This window comes from Acomys russatus, chromosome 13, assembly GCF_903995435.1.
Source record: "Acomys russatus chromosome 13, mAcoRus1.1, whole genome shotgun sequence".
Classification (NCBI taxonomy): Eukaryota; Metazoa; Chordata; class Mammalia; order Rodentia; family Muridae; genus Acomys; species Acomys russatus.
The window spans coordinates 47,546,176-47,571,466 of NC_067149.1; the positions used below are offsets into that span (position 1 = coordinate 47,546,176).

Here is a 25,291-nt window from a genome sequence, read left to right on the forward strand (position 1 = left end):
AAACCCAGGGCTTTCTGAGTGCTGGGCAAGCACTTCACCAGCTAAGCTACATCCCATCACTGTCTTTTTAAAGACCGAAGAGTCCATCAATACATAAAAGAAATGTAGGAGAGTGTCCGAGTAACTCAGATGCCCCACAAGGTTACCGGAACACTGAAATAGCAACGTTAGTACGAGAGCAGATTTCCAGCAACCGATTTGTCGCTGTTTTTCTTCTTTCTAGTTTTGATGTTTTATTTTTGTTTTTTTGGAGACAGGGTCTCATTAATTAGCCTTGGATGACCTAGAACTCACTATTGTAGACCAGGCTGGCCATAAATCACAGAGATCCACCTTCCTTTACCATGGATTTGTGGCAATCCTCCTGCCTCAACTTCCCAAGTGCTGGGATTATAGGCGTGAGCCATCAGGCCCTTCACATCATCTTTATTAAAATAGATACCGCTGCTCTGGACAGCTCCATGTCCACATCACGAGACCAGGGGCCCTTGCCTCAGGTTTCAGGAGGACAGCCTCCCCTGGAAGGAGCCGTCAGCACAGCCTCAGCTCATGTTCCAGACCGAACACTTTGGACTTGAGGTTCCTCAGCTCCCCTTGTATCTTGTGCGCTCGTCTGTTGCTATCACGGACTTCACACAGAATGGCAAGGTCTCGGTTTCCATGGCTATTCATTGTTGCCTAGAAAAGAGAGAACAAGTTATGGTATACACTAAGGCAGAGAAATCAAGCCACAGAGAACAGGCTGGCTCCTTTTTTACATATGATAAATGCAGTACTAAACCCTCAGTGACTCGTTTTAAAAATGAAAGTGTTTAATTAGTTAAAGCATTTGGGAGAAGAAGGCAAGAAGATCAAGAGTTCCAGGTCACCCTTGCCTACCTATGCAGTTTGAGGACAGCCTAGGCAACGAGAAACCACCTAAAAAACACACAGCAAAATAAAAGGACAGAGAAGCTATGGGATGGAGATTAATAAGTAACTAACAAAAAGACCAATCAGCATTGGTGAGGTCACTCAGTGGCTTGGAAAGGCACTTGTCACCCAGCCTGAGGATCTGAGTTGCATTCCCAGGAGCCACATGATGGAAGGAGTGAACTGAGAGGGGGACACTGACTTCCACACGTTGTCCCCTGACTTCCACACAGGCGCCAGGGTGCAGGCATATACCTGCACATGGAAATAAATAAAGTTAATTAAAAAAAAAAAACTAAGCCAGCTTGGTGGTTCACGCCTTTAATCTCAGCACTTGGGAGGCAGAGGGAGGCCAATCACTGTGAGTTCAAGGCCAGCCTGGTCTACAAAGTGAGTCCAGGACAGCCAAGGCTACACAGAGAAACCCTGTCTCGAAAAACCAAAAAAATTTAAAAAATAAACAAAACAAATAAAAAAACCTAAGACCATTAAGTAGCATTATTGGTAAATTTGTCAAAAATGATAAAAAACATTCCCTTCCCTATGGTTAACTTTGTTCAAAACACAGCAACTATTTAGGACTTAGGGTAGTTGTTAAATCCCCATCAAAGCTCTTGAGGCAACCTAGATACTTTAAAAGCAGACAATTCTTGGGGCTGGAGAGATGGTTCAGTGGTAAAGCACTGACTGCTCTTCTAGAGGGCATGGGTTTAATTTCCAGCATCCACATGGGAATACCACACCCTCACACACACATATATGCAAACAAAACATCAGTGCACGTAAAATCGTTAAAAACAAAACAATACACACAGAATCTCAATGAGAGAGAGAGAGAGAGAAAGAGAGAGAGAGAGAGAGAGGAGAGAGAGAGAGAAACAAAACCAATCCCAACATCTCTTTTGAGGGAATGTGTGTACTCGCCCATGCACACAGGGGTGAGGGTTAGAGACTGACTTCGGTTTGTCCTCTGTTACTCTCCACCCTCTGGGCTTCTCTGCTGAGACAGGGTCTCACTGCACAGCCCCGGCTGCCCTGAAACTTGCTCTGTAGACCAGGCTGGCCTCTAGTTCAAAGAGATCCTCCTGCCTCTGCCTCCTGAGTGCTGGGATAAAGGTGTAGGCCTGAGAGACGGTGTTGCCGTGAACCTGGAGGCCACTGCTTTGGCTTTACTGGCTGGCTAGCATATCCCTGGGGTCTTCCTGACATCATCTCTCAGCATTAACTTCCATTTATGCAGAAGAATTTTAATTCAGAACATGGCACCCACCATGGTAGTGCATGTCTTTAATCCCAGCACTCGGGAGGCAGAGGCAGAGGCATTGCTGTGAGTTCGAGGCGAGCCTGGTCTACAAAACAAGTCCAGGACAGCCAAGGCTACACAGAGAAACCCAGTCTCAAAAAACAAAAAACAAAAAACAAAAACAAAACAAATAAACAAAAAACAGAACATGGCTGCTCTGCAAGAGATCACATCCAAAGACCTAGGTCTGTGGGATCAGGATGGAATACAAATACGCCTTTAATCCAGGAGACAAGAGGCAAGCATATCTGCGTTCAAGACCAGCCTGGTATAGAACAAGTTTCAGCTTAGGTCCAGGAGTGGTTGTACACACCTTTAATCCCAAACAATGAAGGTAGATCGTAGAAAGAGGCATCCATGTTTGAAAGTGATGTTTAAGTCAGGTGTGGTGGCACATAGCTTTAATCCCAGCATCAAGGCAGAGGCAAGTGGATTGCTGTGAGTTCGAGGCCAGCCTGGTCTACAAAGTGAGTCCAGGACAGCCAGGGCTACAGAGAGAAGCCCTGTCTCTCAGAAAAAAAAAAGAGAGAGAGAGAGAGAGAGATGTCTAATTTTGACAGATTAGGATATGCCCAACTCTCCCAAGAAGAGAGAGGAAAGAGAAGCTACTTAAGGGAGCAATACAGAGAGCTGGAGAGATGGCTCAGAGGTTAAAAGGACAAAGCACAGCGTTTGGGTTTTCGGAGTGCTGGAGCCTTGTTATTCTCACACACTACTGAAATCTCCAACACATCCTTGGCCATGCAGAGGAAGGCCTGACCATCTTTGTACACTCCGCCCCGCTTCCTCTTTCCTTCCTCAGGAGCGAAGAGTACCTTATAGAGCATTTGCTCCAGGTCTTTCAGCTTCTGTCGCAGAACCTTAATGTCTGTCTTGAAGCCTTCTACTTCCAGGATCCGCCGATGCTCCAAGGCCTCGTAGCGCTTCGTCATTATCTGCAAGCGCTTCCCCATCTTGTCGGAGCGATCCTGAAATGGGGGTGAGCAGTGTGTGAGGGGGAGTCTCGCCAGCCGTCTGCATGTCCCACTAAGCACAAGTGTGAACACGGTACCTTGAATATCTCTCTCCTCGCTCCTTCTTCCTCCCGAATTCGAGCAAGTTCCTCTTCTAGGGAAATGCACTGCTCTTGGTACATGTTGGACAGCTTTTTCTCTTGTATTAGCTTATCCTTCAGAGACTGTGGGCCAAAGGGACGAAAGGTTTTAGTGTTCAGCTCTATAACCATGCTGTTCAAAATAGCACTGTGGTAAAGAGGAGGGGGGAAGAGATTCTCAGAGAAAGTCTGCAGAAATGGATGTGAGAAAACACCAGAGCCTGCCACATCTATACTTCCCTCTCCACCTTTTCTCTCAAGTGTACATATGTAGATATTATTCAAGATAAAATGGGCCCCAGGTGCCTTAGTTAGGGTCACTATTGCTGCGATGAAACACCATGACCAAAGCAACGTGGGGAGGAGAGGGTTCATTTGGCTCACACTTCCAGATCAGAGCCCATCATTGGAGGAAGTGAGGACAGGATCTCAAACAGGGCTGGAACCTGGAGGCAGAAGCTTAGGCAGAGGCCGTGGCGGGTCCTGCTTCCTGGCTCGCTCTCCATGGCCTGCTCAGCCTGCTTTATAACAGAGCCGGGGGCGCACAAGGGGGTAGGCTCTCCCCTGTCAGACACTAATTAAGAAATACCCTACAGGCTTGCCTACAGCCCAACTTTACGTTTTCTCAACTGAGGCGCCCTCAGCTCCCCTCGTCCCCTAGCATAACTCTAGCTTGTGTTGAGTTGACCTCAAACTAGCCAGGACCCCTGTACTCACACCCTGCAGTCCTAGCACTGCACTCAGGAGCTCCAGGAGTTCAAGGTCATCCTCAGCTACACAGACCAACCTGGGGCAAAGAGACCTTGTCTCAAAAAATAAAAATTATCTTTGGCTGAGAAGCAAATGAACCTCAGAATTTGTTTCAAGTAAGACATGTGCTTTAGCTAGTTAAAAAGAAGAAACATCGACAACAGGCATTACAAATGTTCCAAGGAGGAGTTACAAAAACAATCCTTCCACACCTTAAACCAGGGGCCCAGCAAGATGGCTTAGCAATTAAGGCCACAAGCCTGGCATGCACACGGTGGAAGGGAAGCACTGACTCCTGCAAATTCTCTGGCCTCTACACTTGTGTCATGGTATGTTCATGTATCAACCCCCCACACACATATATAAATGCAATTTTAAAAATTAGAAACAAAAACAAGATCCACATACACAAACGCACACCTAGAATCCAGCCACTGTGGAGGCAGGAGGAGGATCTCTGAGCTCCGGAGTTCAAGCCCTGCCTGGGAAACAACAATGCACCTCTCACTTCAAAATAATAAGTTGTTGTGGTAGCACAGACCCCGAGTGCCAGCACTCAGGAGGTGGAGGCAGGAGATTAGATGCTCAGGGCCACCCTCAGTTACACAGTGAGCTGGAAGCCCGCGGGGGCTGCCTGAAACCCTGCTTTAAGAGGCCAAAAACAAGATGACAGATAACCTTTCCATCATATTATGTTACTTCCTTGCACAACCCTCCTAAGACTTAACCCTTAGAGCTATGTTTATATTCTTCACGGTGACAGACAGGGCCGTCTACAGCTGGCTTCCGCCAAACCCCAGGGCTTACGTGGCAGTGCCTCTTTTGTTTTTGTTTGTTTGTTCGTTGCTTTCTTTTTCTTTCTTTCTCTTGTGGTACTAGGGCCTTATGCACACTCGATCTCTATCAGTGAGCTACGTTGCCAGCCCTCACTTCCTCCTTGCTTGTTTTACAGCAATGACAGCATCCTTCCTTCTCCTCAAACCTATTTCAGGGGCTTCTATCTCTCTCGGTCAGGAATGCCTTCTCTTAATTTATATTGCAGGCCTCAGCAAAAGCACCAGACTTAAGACAGTATCCCTAAGTCCCCTTCTGAAGTGGAGTTCCAACAAGTTTGACTAACATAAAATTACTTGATAGGCTATGATTTTCCTTATTCATGAAAATATAAGCACAGTGGAAAAAGACTAACTTACACAGTGCTGTACCCAGAGTCTGGTCCATGTATTGAATCAGAAATTGAGTGAATGGATGAATGAAATGTGATGTTTTTCTTTTCTTTTCTTTCTTTCTTTTTTTAAAAGATTGATTTATTACATATACAGTGTTCTGCCTGTGTGCCAGAAGAGGGTACCAGATCCCAGTACAGATGGTTATGAACCACCATGTGGTTGCTGGGAATTAAACTCAGGACCTCTGGAAAAACTCCAGTGCTCTTAACTGCTGAGCCATCTCTCTGGCTCTTTGTTTTTTTTTCTTGAGACAGGGTCTTACTCCACAGCTGGTTTTGAATTCTGTCTAGCTTAGTATTTCAAATCCTCAAATGCAATCATGATCAGTTACGGTTTGGCATCTATCACATGACGTTACCACTACTTAACTTCATGAACTGAATGGATCTTATATAACAATTTATAGGCTCTTTGGAGTTCTCCAAGTCTCTGACAGGGTCTCATGTAGCCCAGGCTGGCCTCCAACTCACTATGCGGCCAAGGATGACCTTGAATTTGTGATCCTCCCATCTCTAATCTCCCAAATGCTGGGATTATAGGCATGAACCATCGCACCTGGTGTTCTGTGGTGCTGGGAATCACACCCAGGGCCTCTGCATGCTCAGCAAGCATGCTACCAAGTGAGCCTCAGCTCAGCCCCCAAGAAAGCCTGGGCTTTCCGACTCTCCCCGGCACTAGTGGCCCTACCTTAATATATTCATTTTGAGTATGATGAGTCTCATGTAAAGCCGGGATAACTCTTCCAAGTTTGTCTTCTTTCTTCTTACACTGCACTCTATACTGGTTAATCTTTGCCATCAAGTGATCCTTTTCAAGCATCCATACCTTCTCTTTATTTTGGTTTTCAAATCTTAGTTCTAGGAAGTCTCTGGTGCTCTCATAGAGCAGGTCTTGGGTGTGATGGAGGCTATGAAAAAGGAACAACGGTGAGCAAGAAGATATGGACGCTGCACCGCCGAGACACAGGGCTGCTGCAAAAGAGATAGGTTCCTCACACATTGTGCAATATGAACTCCAAAAGATTAGCAGCTCTAAAAGGCACAGTCTGGCGGCTGACAGTCTTACACGCTCTATTAGTTGAGGTGTGTTGTGCTTATCGCACTTCCTGGCTCCCAATCGTCTTCACAGACACTTTCCTGAGTGCCAATTAGAAAGATGGTTATTTACATACTGGACAACTAATATAAAATATAAACAATTTGGGCTGGAGAGATGGCTCAGTGGCTGAGAGCACACAGTACACGCTACTCTGACTTCTTGTGGACTGTATGAGTGGTAATTCACTCTCAAGTACAGACTCATAGGTATATACAGAGTTAAAAACTGAAATATTGTAAAATCACATATAATGGGCTAGGAGTATAGCTTTGTGGTATAGTGCTGGCCTTGCATGTGTAAAGCCCTTGTTTAATATTCAATACTCCCCCCAAAACAAATAAATAGCCAGGCCTAGTGGTATGCATCTTTTCTTTCTTCTTTTGGTTTTTTTTTTTGAGACAAGGTTTCTCTTTGTAACATCTCTGGCTGTCCTGGGACTTACTGGCCTTGACTGTCCTGAAACTCACAGAGATCCACCTGCCTCTGCCTCCCAAGTGCCATGATTAAAGGCGTGCACCATCACAGCCCAACTTTTCTTTTCTTTTTTTTTAAGATTTTATTTATTTATTTTATATATGAATGCTCTATCTGCATGTATACCTGCATGCCAGAAGAAGGCATCAGGTTCCAGTATAGATGGTTATGAGCCACCATGTGGTTGCTGGGAATTTAGTCCCAGCACTTGGGAGGCTGAGGCACGCACATATCTGTGAGTTCAAGGGCACCCTTAAACTAAATAGTGAGACCCTGTCTCAAAATAAAAAACTAAAACCCAAAAATGAATAAATGGATAAATTTAGGTCTGGGAATGTAGCTCAGCTGGTTCAGTGTTTGTCCAACATCATCTAGGTCCTGCAGAAGGGTTGATCCTCAGCACTACACACATGGGCCACAGGAGAGTATTCCTGTAAGCCCAGCACTTGGAAGGTGGAGCAGGACTCTAAGTTGTTCAAGGTAATCCTTGCTTACATAGGGATTTAGGCACCTGTCTCAAAAATAAATATTTTTTGGGTTGGAGAGATGGCTCAATAGTTAAAGGCATTTGCTGTTCTTCTAGAGGACCCAGGTGCAATTCTTAGCACCCATACAGAAGCTCACAACCACTCCAGTTCCATGGAATCTGACATCCTCTTCTGGCCTCCTCAGGTACCAGGCATGCGAAGTGGTATATAGAAAAAGATGCAGGCAAAACAGACATACACATAAAATAAAAAATAAATATTAAAAATTTAAAAGAGCTCAGATGGTGAAGTTCTTACTATATAAGCAAGATGACCTGAATTTCTCCCCAGAACCCACAGGAAAAGCTGGCTATGGTGGTGGACATGTATAACTCCAATATAAAAGCCAGCTGTCAGGGGCTGGAGAGGCCGCCCAGAGGTTAAGAGCACTGGCTGCTCTTCCAGAGGTCATGAATTCAATCCCCAGCAACCACATGGTGGCTCATAACCATCTATAATGTGATCTAATGCCCTCTTCTGTCATGCAGGCAGAGCACTGTATACATAATAAATAAATCAATCTTAAAAAAAAAAAAAAAAAAGCCAGCTGTGGTGGTACACACAGTATAAAAGCCAGCTGTGGTGGTACACACAGTATAAAAGCCAGCTGTGCTGGTACACACAGTATAAAAGCCAGCTGTGCTGGTACACACAGTATAAAAGCCAGCTGTGCTGGTACACACAGTATAAAAGCCAGCTGTGCTGGTACACACAGTATAAAAGCCAGCTGTGCTGGTACACACAGTATAAAAGCCAGCTGTGCTGGTACACACAGTATAAAAGCCAGCTGTGCTGGTACACACAGTATAAAAGCCAGCTGTGCTGGTACACACAGGATAAAAGCCAGCTGTGCTGGTACACACAGGATAAAAGCCAGCTGTGCTGGTACACACAGTATAAAAGCCAGCTGTGCTGGTACACACAGTATAAAAGCCAGCTGTGCTGGTACACACAGTATAAAAGCCAGCTGTGCTGGTACACACAGTATAAAAGCCAGCTGTGGGAGGAGCTGAGGCTGCAGGTGCCAGGAGGGGTCCTCTTCACTCCTAACTGCCCAGCCATCTCTCCAGCCCCATAACCATTAATCTTTACTTCTTCTTCTTGATATCAGAGCATGAACCCAGGGCTCAGCAAATGTTAGTCAAGGGAATATTACCATCAAGATTGCTTTTTGCATGAGGTGGGGGTGGGGGAATGTCTAAGACAGAGTTTCTCTGTTTAGTCTTGGCTGTATAGACGAGGCTGACCTCAAATTCACAGCAATCTGCCTGCCTCTGCCTCCCTAGTGCTGGGATCAAAGGCGCGCTACCACACCCAGCCAATATTGAGACTCTTTTAAAATGTGTACCTATGTGAGCTCATCTGCACAAGGTACTTTGTCCTCTGGAGGTCAGAGGTGCTGGATCCCCTGGAACAGAGTGGCAGATGGGGTGAGCCACCGGATGTGTGTGCTGGGAACTGAACCCAGGTCCTCTTCAAGACAGTGCTGCAGTGCTCGTAACAGCTGAGCCATCTACCCACCCCCACCCCCACCTCAAGACAGCATTTCTTTGTGTAGCCTTGCTGTCCTGGACTCACTTAGACTAGGCTGCTGGGCCATCTCTTAAGCCATTCAGAAAAATAGGAGGCCTGTTAGGAGTCCTTACCTTTTGGTCAGCTCTTTGATTTTCTCTTGATTTCTCTGGTGCTGAACTTGTATCTCGTCAATTCGAATCCGCCTGTCCTCCATGAGCCCTTCTACTTGTTCTCTCGAAAGCCTTGTCTGCTCTCCCAGCTGTGCCTCAAGTGCTTCCACCTACATGGGCCAAGAGAGTGAGTTAGCCATCCCTGCCTCTGTCACTCAGCATCTCTGGAGGTCAGCCCCTACTAGACACAAAGTAAGATGGAACAAACAACAAACTCACCAAAAGAAACGAAAAAAGACAAAGACAAAACAGCAACAAAACAAGCAGAAAAATCTCAGTTCTGATTCTGTTTTGTATGTCTGTTGTATATGCCTGTGCTCTGTGCATACTTGTGTGTATACTTGTGAGTGAAAGTAAAAATGTTTCCTTCAATCAATCTCCATCTCCTTTTTTCTTACAACATGGTTCTCGCTGAGCTAAGAGCTCACCAACTGCCTAAGCTGAATGGCCAGCGAGCTCCAGGGATCTGTCTGTCCCTACTCCTCCAGGACTAGGATTCCAGATAGGTGTTGCCAGCCCAGCCCAGTTTTTCTTTTAAATATAAATAAATATGTAAACTGTGTGTATGTGTGTGTGTGTGCTTTGCCTGCATGTGTGTTTGCCTTGTGCATTCTTGGTGCCTGCTAAGGAGGTCAAAGGTAGGCATCTGAGTTACAGGAAGTTGTGAGCTGCGTGTGGGTACTGGAACTTGAGCCTGGGTCCTGTGAAAGAGCAGCCAGTGTTCTTAACTGCTGAGCCGTTGCTCCAGTCCCCAGCCCAGATTTTTGATGTGGGTGGTAGGGATCTGAGCTCAGGCTCTCACATTTCCCAACATGCACTTTACCAGATGAGCACTTTCACTGACTCCCAGTTCTCTTGAGTTAGTGCCTTATAAATGGTGTTAAGCCAGTCATGGTGGCGCACGCTTTTAATCCCAGCACTCTGGAGGCAGAGGCAGGTGGATCTCCCTGAGTTCCAGGCCAGTCTGGTCTACAGAGTGAGTTCCAAGACAGCCAGGGCTACACAGAGAAACCTTGTCTCAAAAAAAAAAAAAAAAAAAAAAAAAAAAAAAGCCATAGTTACACAGACACACAGTGACAAAATGGATATAATGTAATAATGTAATTTATTTCTTGTGGTCTGGTAGTTATAACTTTTGAGATACTTTCCAAAGGCAGAAATAATTTTTTTAAGTTGATAATCTGCTGCATTAATAAGGATAGGAACTTTTCAAAGGATGTACATGGCTTATTATTTTCTTAGATTTTAGAACACAAACACTAAATAAATGAATAATACCCCAAATGTTGATTTGTCATACACACAAACATTCCTATGCTACTGTCTGTTTAGTCCTTTGGCCAATCAGCAAGTAAATTCTAGGCAGGCATGATGGCATACACCTTTACTCTCAACATTCAGAAGGCAGAAACAGGAGGATTTCTGTGAGTTTCAGATCAGCCTTGTCTACATAGGAAGTTCCTGACAGCCAGGGCTACAGGACGAAATCTTGTTGCAAAACAAAGCTGGGCAGCAGTGGCACACACCCTTCATGCCAGCACTTGAGAGGCAGAGGCAGGTGGATCTTTGGGAGTTTGAGGCCAGCCTGGTCTATAGAGTGAGTTCCAGGACAGCCAGGGTACACTAAAAAACCCTGTCTCAAAAACAAAAACAAAACACTACAAAGACAAAAATGTCAAACACTCAACAAATGGGAATTCTTACTTTAAGATGGTTTTGTTAGATACAGCTTAGCATAGGAAACATTCTAGAATGTTCAAATAGAGAATAATGATTTTAAAGTGTAAGCGCTAAGAGGCTATTCTTTCTTGAGAAAACCACATCTATCTATCTAGGGCATGAATTGCTGTTCTCCCCCTGCTTCCTTCCAAATGTGCAACCGTATGCTATCTAGCCATGCGATCACACACACTCACATACACACACACACACTCGAGCACACATAACAACAACAACAAAACCCCTGTACTAAACAAAATTTCATTCCTTGTATATAGTTCCAGGTCTGTGCAGTATTAGGCTGCCAGAGGCAGTGTAATGGGCTACTAAACTATATTTCTCCTATTTTGTGAAAGTTACCTTATGAATATTTAAGTGCTAAAATTATCTCAACCATAAATTCCTAGTGTAAATTTGTCTCTGGACCAGCCATAAATATATACAGTGTGTCTATGACCTAAAGGCCATGAGAACTGCCTGACATTTAACAGCTATCTCTGTTTCTGTCAACAACACTTTGGTGCTGCAGATATCCACACTGCCTTCTGGATACATCACAGTTGCATTTATTAGTTTGTTTGTTTGGCTGGTTCGTGTTTTTGTTTTTTTCAGACAGGGTTTCTCTGTGTAGCCTTCACTGTCCTGGAACTCACTCTATAGACCAGGCTGGCCTCAAACTCACAGTGATCCACCTGCCTCTGCTTTTGGAGTACTGAAATTAAAGGCATGCATTACCACCACACCCGACTCACAATTCTAATTTTGCCTTTAAAAACTCCAGCAAATTAAAGGCAGTGAATAAAGCATCCATGTGACTTATTCAGGCATCTCAGGAGTTTTTCTCTTCAGGTACCCCATAACAGCAGTACCCTCACTCTCACCTCACACCTTGGGGGCTCAGGGGGGGATATACAGAAATAGGGTTTTCCTAGGTATCCTTCACTGGCCTGCTGTTCCCTACATAGAGCCAAGCAGGCCTCAAACTTATGGCAATCCTCCTGCCTCAGGTTCCTAAATGTTGGGGTTACAGGAGTGTGTCAATAACTATGTAGGGCTTTCTCTCCTACATTGAATTTTATAGTTAAATCCAGCTTGGTGGACGGATCTCTCTGGGTTCGAGGCCAGGCTGGTCTACAAAGAGAATTCCAGGACAGCTAGGGCTGTTACACAAAGAAGCCCTGTCTCAAAGAAACAACCAGAAAAACAAAACAAAACAAAAACTATCTCTAAACCAAATGTAGTGCAACATATCTTTAATCCCAAAGGCAGGCAGCTCTCTGTGAGTTCAAGGCCAGCCTGGTCCACATAGTAAACTCTAGGACAGCCAGGGCTGTGTAGAGAGATCCTGTCTTAAAACAAAACAACAAAACAAAAACTATCTCTAATTTTGCTAGGGAAAAAAAGTATTTAAATATTAAGAATAATCTGAAAATTGTTTTGACCTTGTGATGCCTGAATGCAATCCAGGTGCAAAGAGATAGTTCTTGTATAACCATTACACACAGCTAAATGTGAGGAGAGACACCACCCTGGTCTGTCAGACAAACATATCACCTGCAGGCTGAGTGTTTGAACGTCCCTCTGGTAACGCTCAGAAATGCCTTCCTTTTCTCTTATTGTTACTCTTTTTTTGCTTCCTCTAGGATCTAGAATAGAAAACAAAGGTTCATCACAAACTCTGCTCAACTCTTCTCTCTGCTTCTGCTACCCAAGCATCCGCTAGCCTGGCAGGAGGTCAGCTTCCTTTACCTAGAGGCCCACAGCGCCCGGCTCCTACACAGAAATCTCTTAAGGGAATTCTGCAGCCGTTCACCTGGGTAATCACACTCATCCTCTGGCAGAATGTTCCTCTAGAGTTGCAAGTATTTCTTAGTAAAAATCCAATGTAAATACTGTGGTTATGACACACTGAGTTGTAACCTGCTTAAACTCTATAGCCCCTCCATTGAGACTGAGTTCTTGGTCTAACTGCAGCTCCTCAGTTCTCATCCGCTGTCACCTCTAGCCTATCAAAAACCATTTTGCCTCCAAGTCTCCATTTTGATCATAAGGTGAAATTAAGTTCAAGTTCTCTAGCCTTTACGTGCCTGAGACCAGAATAGTTCAATACTTGCTGCTTAGAATAAAACAATAGATAATAAATGCATGTTCTGCTTGAGTTAAAGATAAATGTATGTTCTATTAGTGTTAAGACTGCAACATCTGGGGCTGGAGAGATGGCTCGGTGGTTACTGTCTGTTCTTCCAGAGGTCCTGAGTTCAATTCCCAGCAACCACATGGTGGCTTAACACTATCTATAAAATGATCTGATGCCTGCTTCTGGCCTGCAGGTGTACATGCAGACAGAGCACTGTATACATAATAATACATAAATAAATCTTTAAAAAAATAAAACAGAGACCCCCTGCTATGTTCCCTTCTCCCAGAATGGTGGGGAATTAGAAAGTCCCCAAGCCTATATCCTAGCCAATCAGCTTAAAAATGCTTTGTCTAGCCACCTGGATGTGCTTAGAACAAAACAGATTCTTCTTGTGATTAGCTAATCAAAATAACTTCATGCTGCCCTCCCCCTGCTCCCCACCTGGGTCTCTGGTTGCTACCTGGTTATGGTTTTTCATATTAAAAGCCTGCCTTAGAAACAGGCCAGTGTCATAGTCTGGCTTCCAAGCCCAGATTATGGCCCTGACCAGTCAGTTTATGTTCGGTTTTAGTTCAGAGTTCAATAAACTTTCTCCAATCTGAGTCTGGTGTTCCAGTGGTCAGTGTGCCGCTATTCTTGATCCCATTAACAACTACACAATTTCCAAAAGAAAGGGCAGCAAGCAACAAAACCTTTATGAGTTCACTAGAGCCTGGGAACGGTATGGAGGAGGAAAGGTGGGGGGAGGATGGCTGATGGTGCAACGGTGCAGCTGGACAGTTGGTGTAACTTCTAGTGTTTTCTAGCACAATAGCATAACTATGGTTGACAACAACTGTATATGCAAAAATAGCTAGTAGCAGACAAGGCTACATAGTGCTTACAAAAGGTGATGGCTATCTACCAATTACCCTGATCACTAACACAATGTCTCTGGCTTAAAAAGGTGAAGACAACTGACATAGACTTCTGCCATTCATATGAATGTGCACCCATACACGCATGCTTCCGTATGAACACATGCACCACCACCACCGCCACCCCCTGCATTAAACAGCAGCTCACCCCTGCATTGCTCTAGGGAGGCATGGTATTAGCCTGCCAGAGTCCTCATTACGAATGCCACTATCTCTGTCTAGTAGGGAATTTTTCTAATTGCTTGCACTGGGACTTTCAACGCAACTTCAGTGAAAGCATCAGTGCAGAGGTTACCTGCTTTGGAAGCTGAGGGCTCACACACGTCTCCAGCCTGGATAGTCTTCTGGGGAATGATGACCTAAAAACCAAAGGATATAGAGGTAGTTTCAATATGTGTGCAAGTGTAGTTTTTAGCCTTAGTTCTACAGATCTAACATTTATAAGCTAAACTGGTCAAAACTGATAGAATCATGTAAACACAGACCATGAATGTGAGAGACAACATGGGCAAAGTAACAATTTTTTGGATAAAGTCCAGTGTTAATCCAAACTAATTAACAATAAATACATTCACAGGGCTACTTAACAAAATATATTTTGAAAAGTGCTCTTTGAGCAAAGTGTGGTAGTGCACACCTTTAGTCCCAGCAGATACTTTAAGAATTTGAGGCCAGATGCTGGAGAGCTGGCTCAGCGGTTAAGAGCACTGACTGCTCTTCCAGAGGTCATGAGTTCAATTCCCAGCAACCACATGGTGGCTCACAACCATCTATAATGTGATCTGATGTGCACTGTATACATAATAAACAAATAAATCTTTAAAAAAAAAAAGAATTTGAGGCCAGCCTGGTCTATATATCTAATTCCAGGTCAGGCAAGGGGTACAAAGGGAGTCCTTGTCTCAAAATATGTTCTTTCTTCAAAAAAGTAAGGTGTTCTTTGACAAGGACATTAAGAAAATAGTAAAAATGTGCACATTAGATATATACAATAATGCTACCAAGAAATTCTTTACAAAAGTGAAAAGGCAGCCAAGCAAGGTAGGTGCCCTACACATTCAGTGTGAGGCCAGGCTGGCTTACCTACTGAGGCCAGACTCACTTGGGCTACACATTATACCTTGTTTTTGTTTTTAACATACAAAGTAAAAAATTGTGACCCACATCTTTATTTATTTTGTTTAAGTGTTTTGCCTTCATACATGTATGTCCATCATGTGGGTGCTGAGAGCTGAACCTGGGTCCTTTGCAAGAAAAACAAGTGTTGTTATCCACTGAGCCATCTCTCCAGCCTCCATGGCCCACATCTTTAATCCCAACACTTGGGAGGCTGAGGCGGCTGGATCTCTGTGAGTCTAAGGCCAGCCTGGTCTACAAAGAGTTCCAGGCCAACCAGGGCTACAGTGAGACACTGCCTCAAAAAATAAAACAACAGCCAGGAGCAAGGTGCACACCTGTAATCCCAGCACTCAGGGGGCAGAGGCAGGCGGATCTCTGTGAGTCTAAGGACAGCCCGATCTACAAAGTGATTCCCGACAGCCAGGGCTACACAGAGAAACCCTGTCTCGGAAAACAAATGAACATATAAACAAAACAAAAATACCCACAAAACTCTTTTTACAGCTGATGGAAACAGATGCAGAGACCCACAGCCAAACATCAGACAGAGCTCAGAGAGTCCTATGGAAGAGTTGAGGGAGATGGAGGGGTCAAGGACTTTGTAAGAAGATACAGAGTCAATTAACCTGGGAGCACAGGGGTTTACAGAAACTGAACCACCAACCAAAGAGCATGCATGGACTGGTCCTAGCCCCGCCCCTCCCCTATATGTAGCTGATGCAAAGCTTTGTCTTCATGGATGCCCCAAAAATGGGTACGAGAGCCCTCTCTAACTCTGATGCCTCTCTTTGGATCCTGTTCCTCTACCTGGGCTGCCTTGTCTGGCCTCAGTAAGAGAGGATGTGCCTAGTCCTACAGCGACTCTTTTAGAATTACTTATTTTATGTGTATGGGTGTTCTGCCTGTGTATACGTCCGTGTCTAAGAGAGAGTTGGAACTGGAGTTACAGATGTGGATGCTTGGAATAAAATCCTCTAGAAGGGCAGTGTGTGTTCCCAACTGCTAAGCCATCTCTCCAGCACCATATAGGTCTCTTTCTTTCTTTCTTTCTAATTTATTTGTATAGTATTCTGTCCACATGTGTGCCAGCATAAATGCCTGTAGGCTAGAAGAGGGCACCACTATCTCATTCTAGATGGTTGTGAGCCACCATGTAGTTGCTGGGAACTGAACTCAGGACCTTTGAAAGAGCAGACAGTGCTCTTAACCTCTGAGCCATCTCTCCAGCTCCCTCGTAGGTTTTTTAATGGGGCGGGGGGCAGCTTTAAGCCTGCAGTAGATACTGGCTAGCTAACTGCTCTCCATGCAGCATCTCTGGCAGGTAGAGATGCTCTGAGTGTGGCTCCTCACCTGTGTCTTATAAAGGTCACCCTCATCACACCACAGCACAGATTACTTACTTTGTGCGGAGGCTCCTTATAAAAGTAGGTCACTTCACCAGTGTCTGTTCCCACAAGAGATAAGAGACTCTGAATCTTTTTCTTGTCTTCCAGTTCCCTGCAATTCTCATAAAAGGTAGACATTAGCACTCCAGTAAGTAACATTTCTATTTAAAAGATTCCCCTCTGGCCAGTTGTGGTAGCACACACCTTTAGTATCAGCACAAAGGAGGCAGAAGCAGGAGATCTCAGTGAGTCCAACACCAGCCTGGTCTACACAGTTAGTTCCAAACCAGCCAAGACTGCACAGTAGTCTAAAACAAAACATAACAGCAGCAACAACAGAAAAAGATTCAAAAGATTTCCTGATTTTTTTTTTTTTTTTTTTTTGAGACAGTCTCACATATCCCAGGTGGGACTTGAGCTTGTTATACAGGCAAGTACCCTGCTGTTTGCCTTTGAGATAACAGGTCTATGCCAGCACAGTCTATGCAGTGCTGGAGACTGGACCTGGAGCCTTGTACATGCTTTGCCAGTGCTCCACAGCTGAGCTACACCCCCAGCTCCTGATGCCCTAAAACGACTATACCCGGCTGGGTGTGGTGGTGCACGCCTTTAATCCCGGCACTTGGGAGGCAGAGGCAGGTGGATCTCTGTGAGTTTCAGGACAGTCAAGGCTACACAGAGAAACCCGGTCTCAAAAAAAAACAAAACAAAACAAAAACAAAAAACAAAACAAAAAAAAGAATGACTATACCCACAAGCTAAAAAGGAGAAAGACCTATATACCCTCAACTCCAGCCATTAAAATGTTAGCATTTCTTTCTTTCTTTTTCTTTATTCTTTTAAAAATTTATTTATTATGTATGCAGTGCTCTGCTGGCATGTATACCTGCATGCCAGAAGAGGGCACCAGATCTCATTACAGATGGTTGTGAGCCACCATGTGGGTGCTGGGAATTGAACCCAGGACCTCTGGAAGAGCAGTCAGTGCTCTTAACCTCTCCAGCCCTAAGCATTTCAATTCAGAGTTGGGAAGGGCTGGGGAATGGTTGCTGGGCTGTTCCTAGGAGAGAACAGCAGTTGGAGTCCTCCTTCAGCTCTGATACAGAATATAGCCTGTGCATGGCTCACAGCTGACTTTCCCTTCAGAACTGCTCAAAGAGAAAGGACACCCGCTTCCCTGCTCAGGCCTCTCATTCCTCAGGGACGCCTGCGTCCTGTGCCTTCTCAGTAGGGCTGAGAATGGGGAATAAAAATCCATTTTCTTTGCCTCAGCCACTCAGCTTCAGAGCTGACATTCTCATCTGCCCAGTCAAACTCCCCGTATTTCCTCAGAGGCGGCTCTCCTTAACGTGCTTCTGATGGACATTCCGGAAGAGAATCTCATGGTGCAGTTTGTCCCCCAAGGCACACAAGCTAACACAGCTTAAGTTAGGAACAGTCTGGGCTGGAGAGATGGCTCAGAGGTTAAGAACACTGTCTGCTCTTCCAAAGGTCCTGAGTTCAATTTCCAGCCACCACATGGTGGCTCACAACCATCTATTAAGAGATCTGGTGCCCTCTTCTGGCCTGCAGGCACACACATGTGGGCAGAATACTTACTGTACAAATAATAAATAAATAAATATTTTTTTTAAAGTTAGGAACAGTCCAAGGAAGCAAACTCTATAAAGGGTTTTTGTTTGTTTGTTTGGTTGGTTGGTTGGTTTTGGAGCTAATGACACAGAGATGACTTGTAGTCCATCCTGTTCCTAAGAGTGAGACAGGTGATGAAGTCATGGGTGTAGTTTAAATAATTAGAATAATCAAGAAGAAAAAGAGGCTGAGGACTGACCACCGCCTTCCTCCAAAACAAGGACAAGGAAAACCTCACAATCTCTGGCCAGCAGGATGACTCGGTGAGTTAGTGTGCTTAGTGTACAAACTTGGCACCTGAGTTCATTCCCTGAAACCCATCGTAGAAGAAAAGAATTGACTCCCAAAAGTTGTCTTCTGACCTCCACACATACATGGGACACACATGTTCCTGCTTGCACGCTGTGTTCTCCCCCCCCCCCTCTCTCTCTCTCTCACACACACACACACACACACACACACACACACACACCACAATAATAAACACAATTTTTTAAAAAATCCCTCCAGGTACGGTGGTACATGCCTCTAATCCTAGTACTTGGGAGGCAGACAGCTCTCTGTGAGCTGGAGGTCAGTCTGGTCTACATTCCAAGTTTTAGGACAGTTGGGGCTACATTAAACAAAAACAAAAAAACTATTAACTCCTACAGACTATAAGCTGAAAAAGAAGAGGCTGATCTCCCAGGATACAAGACCCTGTGTCTCCACAACAGCCTCACTAAAGGGTCTACGGCCATTTCTTCTGGTTGTCACACTGGGGAAAATATAAGGCCTGCTGGATACAGGGTCTCAGGAGACACTGTCACTTGGTAACGTGAAGCACCGTCATGGCAGAAGGCATACAGGGACCATCCTAGTAATTGGATTTTGGCCCAGGTCTAGTTCATAGTCAGTCTCCCAGGTTTTCAGACTCATGTCCCCAGGTTCCAATGTTTAATTAGGAGGTACACACTTAGTAGTTGGCACAACCTCCAAATTAGTTTGGTTTTTAATTTATTTTTTTCTTTTCTTTGTCTTTTTTCAGGATTTATTTATTTCCTATACAGTGCTCTGCCTGCATGTACACCTGCAGGCCAGAAGAGGGCATCAGATCACACTATAGATGGTTGTGAGCCACCATGTGGTTGCTGGGAATTGAACTCAGGACCGTTGGGAGAACAGAGAGTGCTCTTAACCACTGATCCATCTCTTGAGCCCTAGTTTGTTTCTTTTTTCTTTTTTTTTTTTTTTTGTCTTCTGAGGTAAGCCAGTGGGAAGCTTCTCACACTAGCTGCCCCTACTTGGTCATGATGACAAATAAAGGTAAACGGTCACAGAGGAAGTGCACACACAGTCATTCCTTCAGTCATCAGTGTGACCAGACAAGAGCGAAAGGACTCTGAGAACCACAAAGTAGGCTTCAATGGCAGGCGTGTCTCTGCTAGAGCAGACTAATTTGGTCTCAGGAAAATGGACCAATGAGGCAAACGCCTTAGTCTCCATCCCGACGAGGAAGGAAACAGCTCATGTGTACATGAGGCAGGCAGGAGAGGGCTTCGGGAGTCACTCCCTAGGCGGTGGTAACTCTTTTACTTTTTAGCAGTACACAGGAAATTTACTATGGATGATATATGTAATTCTTTCACACGGACAGAACACAGGAAAGATTTTAGGGCATAGCCGGGCATGGCATGGTGGTGCACGCTTTTAATCCCAGCCCTCGGGAGGCAGAGGCAGGCGGATCTCTGAGTTGGAGGCCAGCCTGGTCTCCAAGGGGGTTCAGGACAGCCAGGACTATTACATAGAGAAATCCTGTCTTGAAAAAACTAACAACAAAAGAAAAAAAAAAAGATTTTAAGGCATATCAGTCTTTCCAAATCATAAGACATGTGGCAAGCAGACATGATGGCACACACTTGTAATCCCAGCGCATGGAAAACCAAAAAAAGATGATAAGGAACTCTAGACCAGCCTTGGCCACCGAAAAAAAGAAAGGCCAGGAAGATGCCTCGGTGGAAAGAGCTCTTGGTGTGCAAGCATCAGATCCCCAGCACCCTTGTTGTAAACATCGCAGTGCTGAGAGGCAGGAAGGGAAGGATGCTGGAGAACTCGGCTGCTCTAGGCACACTCGAGTGCTTCAGGCTCAGTGAGACCCTGTCAAAATTAAGAGGGAAGGCTGTGGGAACGGCTCGATGGTTAAGAGCACTGATACTCTTGCAGACACCCCAGGTTTGATTCTCAACATCCATTTGGCAGCTCACAGCCATCTGTAACTCTAGATCCGGGGTATTCAGTGCCCTTTTCTGACTTCTGCTGGCTCCTACACACAGGTGGTAGGTGTGTGTGTGTACATACATGCAGGCAAACAGGGAAAACATTTGTATACATAAATAAGTATTATTCTGGGAATCAAACTTTTTTTGTTTTATTTTGAGAAAAGGTTTCACTCTGTGGCCCTAGCTGCCTTGGACTTTATAGTCCAGGATAGTCTTAAGTGCTGCCTCCCAAATGCTGGGATTAAAGGTGTATGCTAGAGCTGGATGTGGTGGCACACGCCTTTAATCCCAGCACTCGGGAGGCAGAGGCAGGCGGATCGCTATGAGTTCAAGGCCAGCCTGGTCTACAAAGTGAGTCCAGGACAGCCAAAGCTACAAAGAGAAACCCTGTCTTGAAAAACCAAAAATAAACAAACAAACAAACAAACAAACAAACAAATAAATAAGCCGGGCTGGTGGCGCACACCTTTAATCCCAGCACTGGGAGGCAGAGGCAGGCGGATTGCTGTGAGTTTGAGGCCAGCCTGGTCTACAAAGCGAGTCCAGGACAGCCAAGGCTACACAGAGAAATCCTGTCTCAAAAAAAAAAACCAAAAACAACAACAACAAAAGTATATGCTACCATCTCTGGCTAAATTTTTTTTCATTCATTTATGTATTTTGGTTTTAAACTAAATATATATTTTTAAGTATGATGAAAGAAATATATATTTTTAAATATGAGGAAGATACCTGATGTCAGACCTTCACAGTCATTTACACTCAACCCATACATGTGTGCTTGCACACCACACACACACACACACACACACACACACACACACACACACACACGAACCACATAAACATAAAGGAAACATGAAGGAAAGTTCCCTGATATTAGGTTTGACAGTGATGTCTTAAAAGTCACAGAGGTGATAAAAAACAATTATACAACAGAATGTAAATTTCTATGCTTTAATGGAAGGGACATTACTAAAGTAAAATAGCAATCTGTGGACTGGGAGAAATATGAAAGTTACATATCTGATAAGAATTTAGTATCTATAACATAAGGAATTCCCAGGTTGGAGAAGGGGCTCAGAGGTTAAAAGTACTGATTGCTCTTCCAAAGGTCCTGAGTTCGATTTCCACAACCACATGGTGGCTCACAACCATCTATAATTAGATCTGGTGCCCTCTGCTGGCCTGCAGAGGTACATGAGGCAGAGCACTGTACACATAATAAATAAATAAATATTTAAAAAAACAACAACAAAAAAAAACCCATAAGGAATTCCCAAACACAACAACGAAAACATAAATAAGTTAACTAAAACAGTGGCACAGCGTACACTCCCAGCATTCAGAGATAGGAGCTCAAAGCTAGCCTGACCAACACAGTCAGCAAAGTGAACTCCAGGCACTGTCTCAAAATTATAAAATAAAAACACCCAGGCTGAGCACAGTGGGACATGCTTTTAATCCCAGTACTTGGGGGGCAGAGGCTGGCAGAACAGCCAGAGGTACATAATAATAATTCTTAAAAATCTGCCTGCATCTGCCTCTCGAGTGCTGGGATTAAGGTGTGTATCACCACCACCTGGCAATAAATAAAAAATTTAAAGCACAACAACAAAACCAACAAGAAAAGAGCCAGGCATGGTAGCTCATGCCTGTAATCCCAGTACTCCAGAGGCAGAGGCAGGAGAATTACTGTAAGTTCGAGACCAACCTGGTCTACAAAGTGAGTCCAGGGCAGCCAAGGCTACACAGAGAAACCTTGTTTCAAATACTCAAGAAAGGTTTTTTGAGGTTTTTTTTTTTGTTGTTTTGTTTTGTTTTGGCTTTGGTTTTTTGTTTTGTTTTTTAAAGGAATTATGATTGAATATAGGCTTTCTCTCCCAAGTTTATGACTTCTTTATGAGGACAGCCTACACCCAACACTAGTCACTATCAAGATACAAAGGTCAGAATGCTTTGCCCTTGAAAGACTATCCTACTGCTAGAGCATGTTGTGGGGCTGGCCTCTGGAACCACCCTATCATAGCTCCAGTTTTCTCATTGGTAATATATGGCCCCCCAAAAAAATCTGCTCAGAGGTGCTTTTCCTAAAAGCCTCCCAGGAACTGTCCTACAAGTAAGTCTCTACCTCGAAGTTTGTTTCTTAGGAACACAATCACGGAGAACAAGTGCAGATAAAGCTCCTAATTTAACTGTAACTCAGAGCTGTAACTTTAACATTTCCCTCCTTCTCTTCAGTACCTGATTCTCAGCCGGTCGTTTTCTGAGTAGAGCCGTAACACATGTGCCCGTTCCTGGAAGAGGCAGACCTGCATATCACTCAGGGCTTTCTGCAATTCAGCAATCTCCTCCTCCCTCTGCTGCAAATTCCATTCAAGTTTATGCTAAAAACAAAACAAAAAAAGCAGAGTAGTTGAAAATATATTAGGTTTCAAAGATGCCTCTTAGTAGGTCTGGAGGAGTCGGCTCGTGCAGAATAATCCTAACTGACAGTCTCGTCAATACAGAACTCAAGTAGCAGCGCTGGGCTGTGCACACATTTGAGCTAAAAAGCAAAAGGATGAGATGGGGGGTGCAGCACAGTGGCAGAGCATCTGCTAAGCAGGCACGAAGCCCTAGCTTCAGTATCTAGCACTGGAAGAAAAGAAAGAGGAAAGGAAGGAGGAAGAGGGAGGGCAGCCTGAGGAGGCAAGCTACAGGGTTAGTGTGACTGGAGGTTACATGAGCAACAACATCCTCAAGCCTTCCTTTCACATACGATAGCACCGAGAATGCCAGCTGCCTCGTGCGTGCGCGCGCGCGCGCGCGCGCGCGCGCGTGTGTGTGTGTGTGTGTGTGTGTGTGTACATGATTGATGCAGAAATTGATGCTGGGTGTCTTCCTCCATCACTTCTCCAACTTATTGTTTGAGATAGGGTCTCTCCTTAGACTGAGGGCTCAGCAATTCGGAGAGGCTTGGGCAGTGAGCTCCAGGATCCTCCGATTCCCAGTGTAGGAAGTCTCAGACCCCTCTCTCCCTCTCTCCCACCTGTCCCTCACAAGCTTCTCTGTAGAGGTCTAACTTCCTCAGCAGCTCTTCACTCTCTGCCTCACAGTTAGCCATCTTCTTCTGATAATACTCCAGGAGCTCCTGAGACGGGCGAAGGACGGCCAGGCGGTCCTCGATGGAAGGCAGGGGAGTTGACTCCATAGAGTCTGCCATGTTCTTCCATCTGCTGAGATCACTGAAGCTGGAGGCAGTACCACGTTTGGAAGTAACTGTTATTCTGTGTGAAATTAAAAAACAAATATTAAGTCCTCTGAACACTTGTAAAATTATGTAAAACATAATTTTTTGAATAAGAGTTTTGTGAGTATTTTATTTTGATACAGGGTCTTACTGTGTAGCCCTGGCTGGTTTAGAACCAACTATGTAGACTAAGTTGGCTTTGAACTCAGAAAGATCTACCTGTCTCTGCCTCCCAAGGGCTGGATGAGTCACCATATCCAGTGGGTTTACGCTCTTCAAGTGCTCATGATTAAAGAGCTCATATGCCGGGCAGTGGTGGTGCATGCCTTTAGGCCCAGCACTCGGGAGGCAGAGGCAGGCAGATCGCTGTGAGTTCGAGGCCAGCCTGGTCTACAGAGTGAGTCCAGGATAGTCAAGGCTACACAAAGAAACCCTGTCTTGAAAAAAAAAGAGCTCATATGCATCAAAAGATTTTTATGAAATATTTTCTAAGTATCAATGACTTAAAACTATATCTAAAATAAGCACTGGAGACTAATAGAACAATTTAGGATGGTATGAATGGAAACTACATGGTACCCATTAGAAAGTGCAGTGCAAGATAGACACAAAGCAACAGAACAACATCAGATCCTAATCTCTAGCTTCTGAAACCGAACTGCAAATGTTAGGACAAGGTGACATGAATGGTAACAGTGTCCCAGTACACGGGAGGGGGAGGAAGTAGGGTCAGAAGTTCAAGGTCATTCTTAGCTATCCTGAGATTCAGGCCTGCCTAGGATACAAAAGAAAAAAGGGGAATGACTGGACAAGAAAGTTTAGCTTCTTTGTTCTTAATAATCAAGAGACTTAAGCTAGCACAGTAAGAGCTAGAAAACAAGCTGGGCGTGGTGGCGCACGTCTTTAATCCCAGCACTTAGGAGGCAGAGGCAGGCGGATCGCTGTGAGTTCGAGGCCTGGACTACAAAGTGAGTCCAGGACAGCCAAGGCTACACAGAGAAACCCTGTCTCGAAAAAACCAAAAAAAAAAAAAAAGAGCTAGAAAACAAATAGTGAGCTGGTGTGGCAGTGCAAACCTTTATCTCAAAGGCAGAGGCAGGTGCACCTCTGAGTTCTAGGCTAACCTGGTCTATGTAGCAAGTTCTAGGCAAGCCTGGGCTACATAATGTGACTCTGTCTAAAAGGAAAAAAAAAAGTACCACCCATCCCCATAAAAAGAACCAACAAACCAAAAAAATTAAAAAGAAAAACAGTACAGAAGTCCTCCTATGAAAACCAATCCAGTTTGGTGTTCTAAAATTTATAATATAAGGGGCTAGAGAAATGGCTCAGTGGTTAAGAGCACTGGTTGTACTTGCAGAGGACCCAGGATTAATTCCCAGCACTGCCAGGCATGGTGCGCAGGCCTTTAATCCCAGTACTAGGGAGGCAGAGGCAGGTGGATCGCTTGAGTTTGAGGCCAGCCTGGTCTACAGAGTGAGTCTAGGACAGTCAGGACTACACAGAGAGACCCTGTCTCAGAAAAACAAAACAAAATAACCAACAATAGCTCCCAGCACCTACATGGCAACTCGTGACCATCTGTAACTTCAGTTCCAAGGTATTCAACAGATTGTGCAGCCGCCAGGTGTGGTGGCCCACGCCTCTAATCCCAGCACTCGGGAGGCAGAGGCAGGCGGATCTCTCTGAGTTAGAGGCCAGCCTGGTCTACAAAGTGAGTCTAGGACAGCCAGGGCTACATAGGGAAACCCTTTCTTGAAAAAGAAAAAAAATAAAGAATAAAGAACTGAGAATTAGGAAGTATGTTGTCCCCTTAAC

The 25,291-nt window shown here is 44.7% G+C and overlaps 1 protein-coding gene across 1 annotated transcript; it reads right to left on the reverse strand.

The window, feature by feature from the left end:
• Window positions 1–229: 229 nt before the first annotated feature.
• Ccdc77 (coiled-coil domain containing 77) lies at window positions 230–23,520 on the reverse strand. The gene is made up of 10 exons (XM_051155266.1): window positions 23,273–23,520; window positions 22,486–22,628; window positions 16,367–16,463; window positions 14,143–14,206; window positions 12,345–12,436; window positions 9,033–9,181; window positions 5,975–6,194; window positions 3,267–3,392; window positions 3,031–3,183; window positions 230–678 (listed from the first exon to the last, which is right to left on the reverse strand). The coding sequence occupies exons 1-10, from the start codon at window positions 23,444–23,446 to the stop codon at window positions 532–534; spliced, it is 1,365 nt and encodes a 454-aa protein (XP_051011223.1). The 5' UTR covers window positions 23,447–23,520; the 3' UTR covers window positions 230–531.
• Window positions 23,521–25,291: the final 1,771 nt, after the last annotated feature.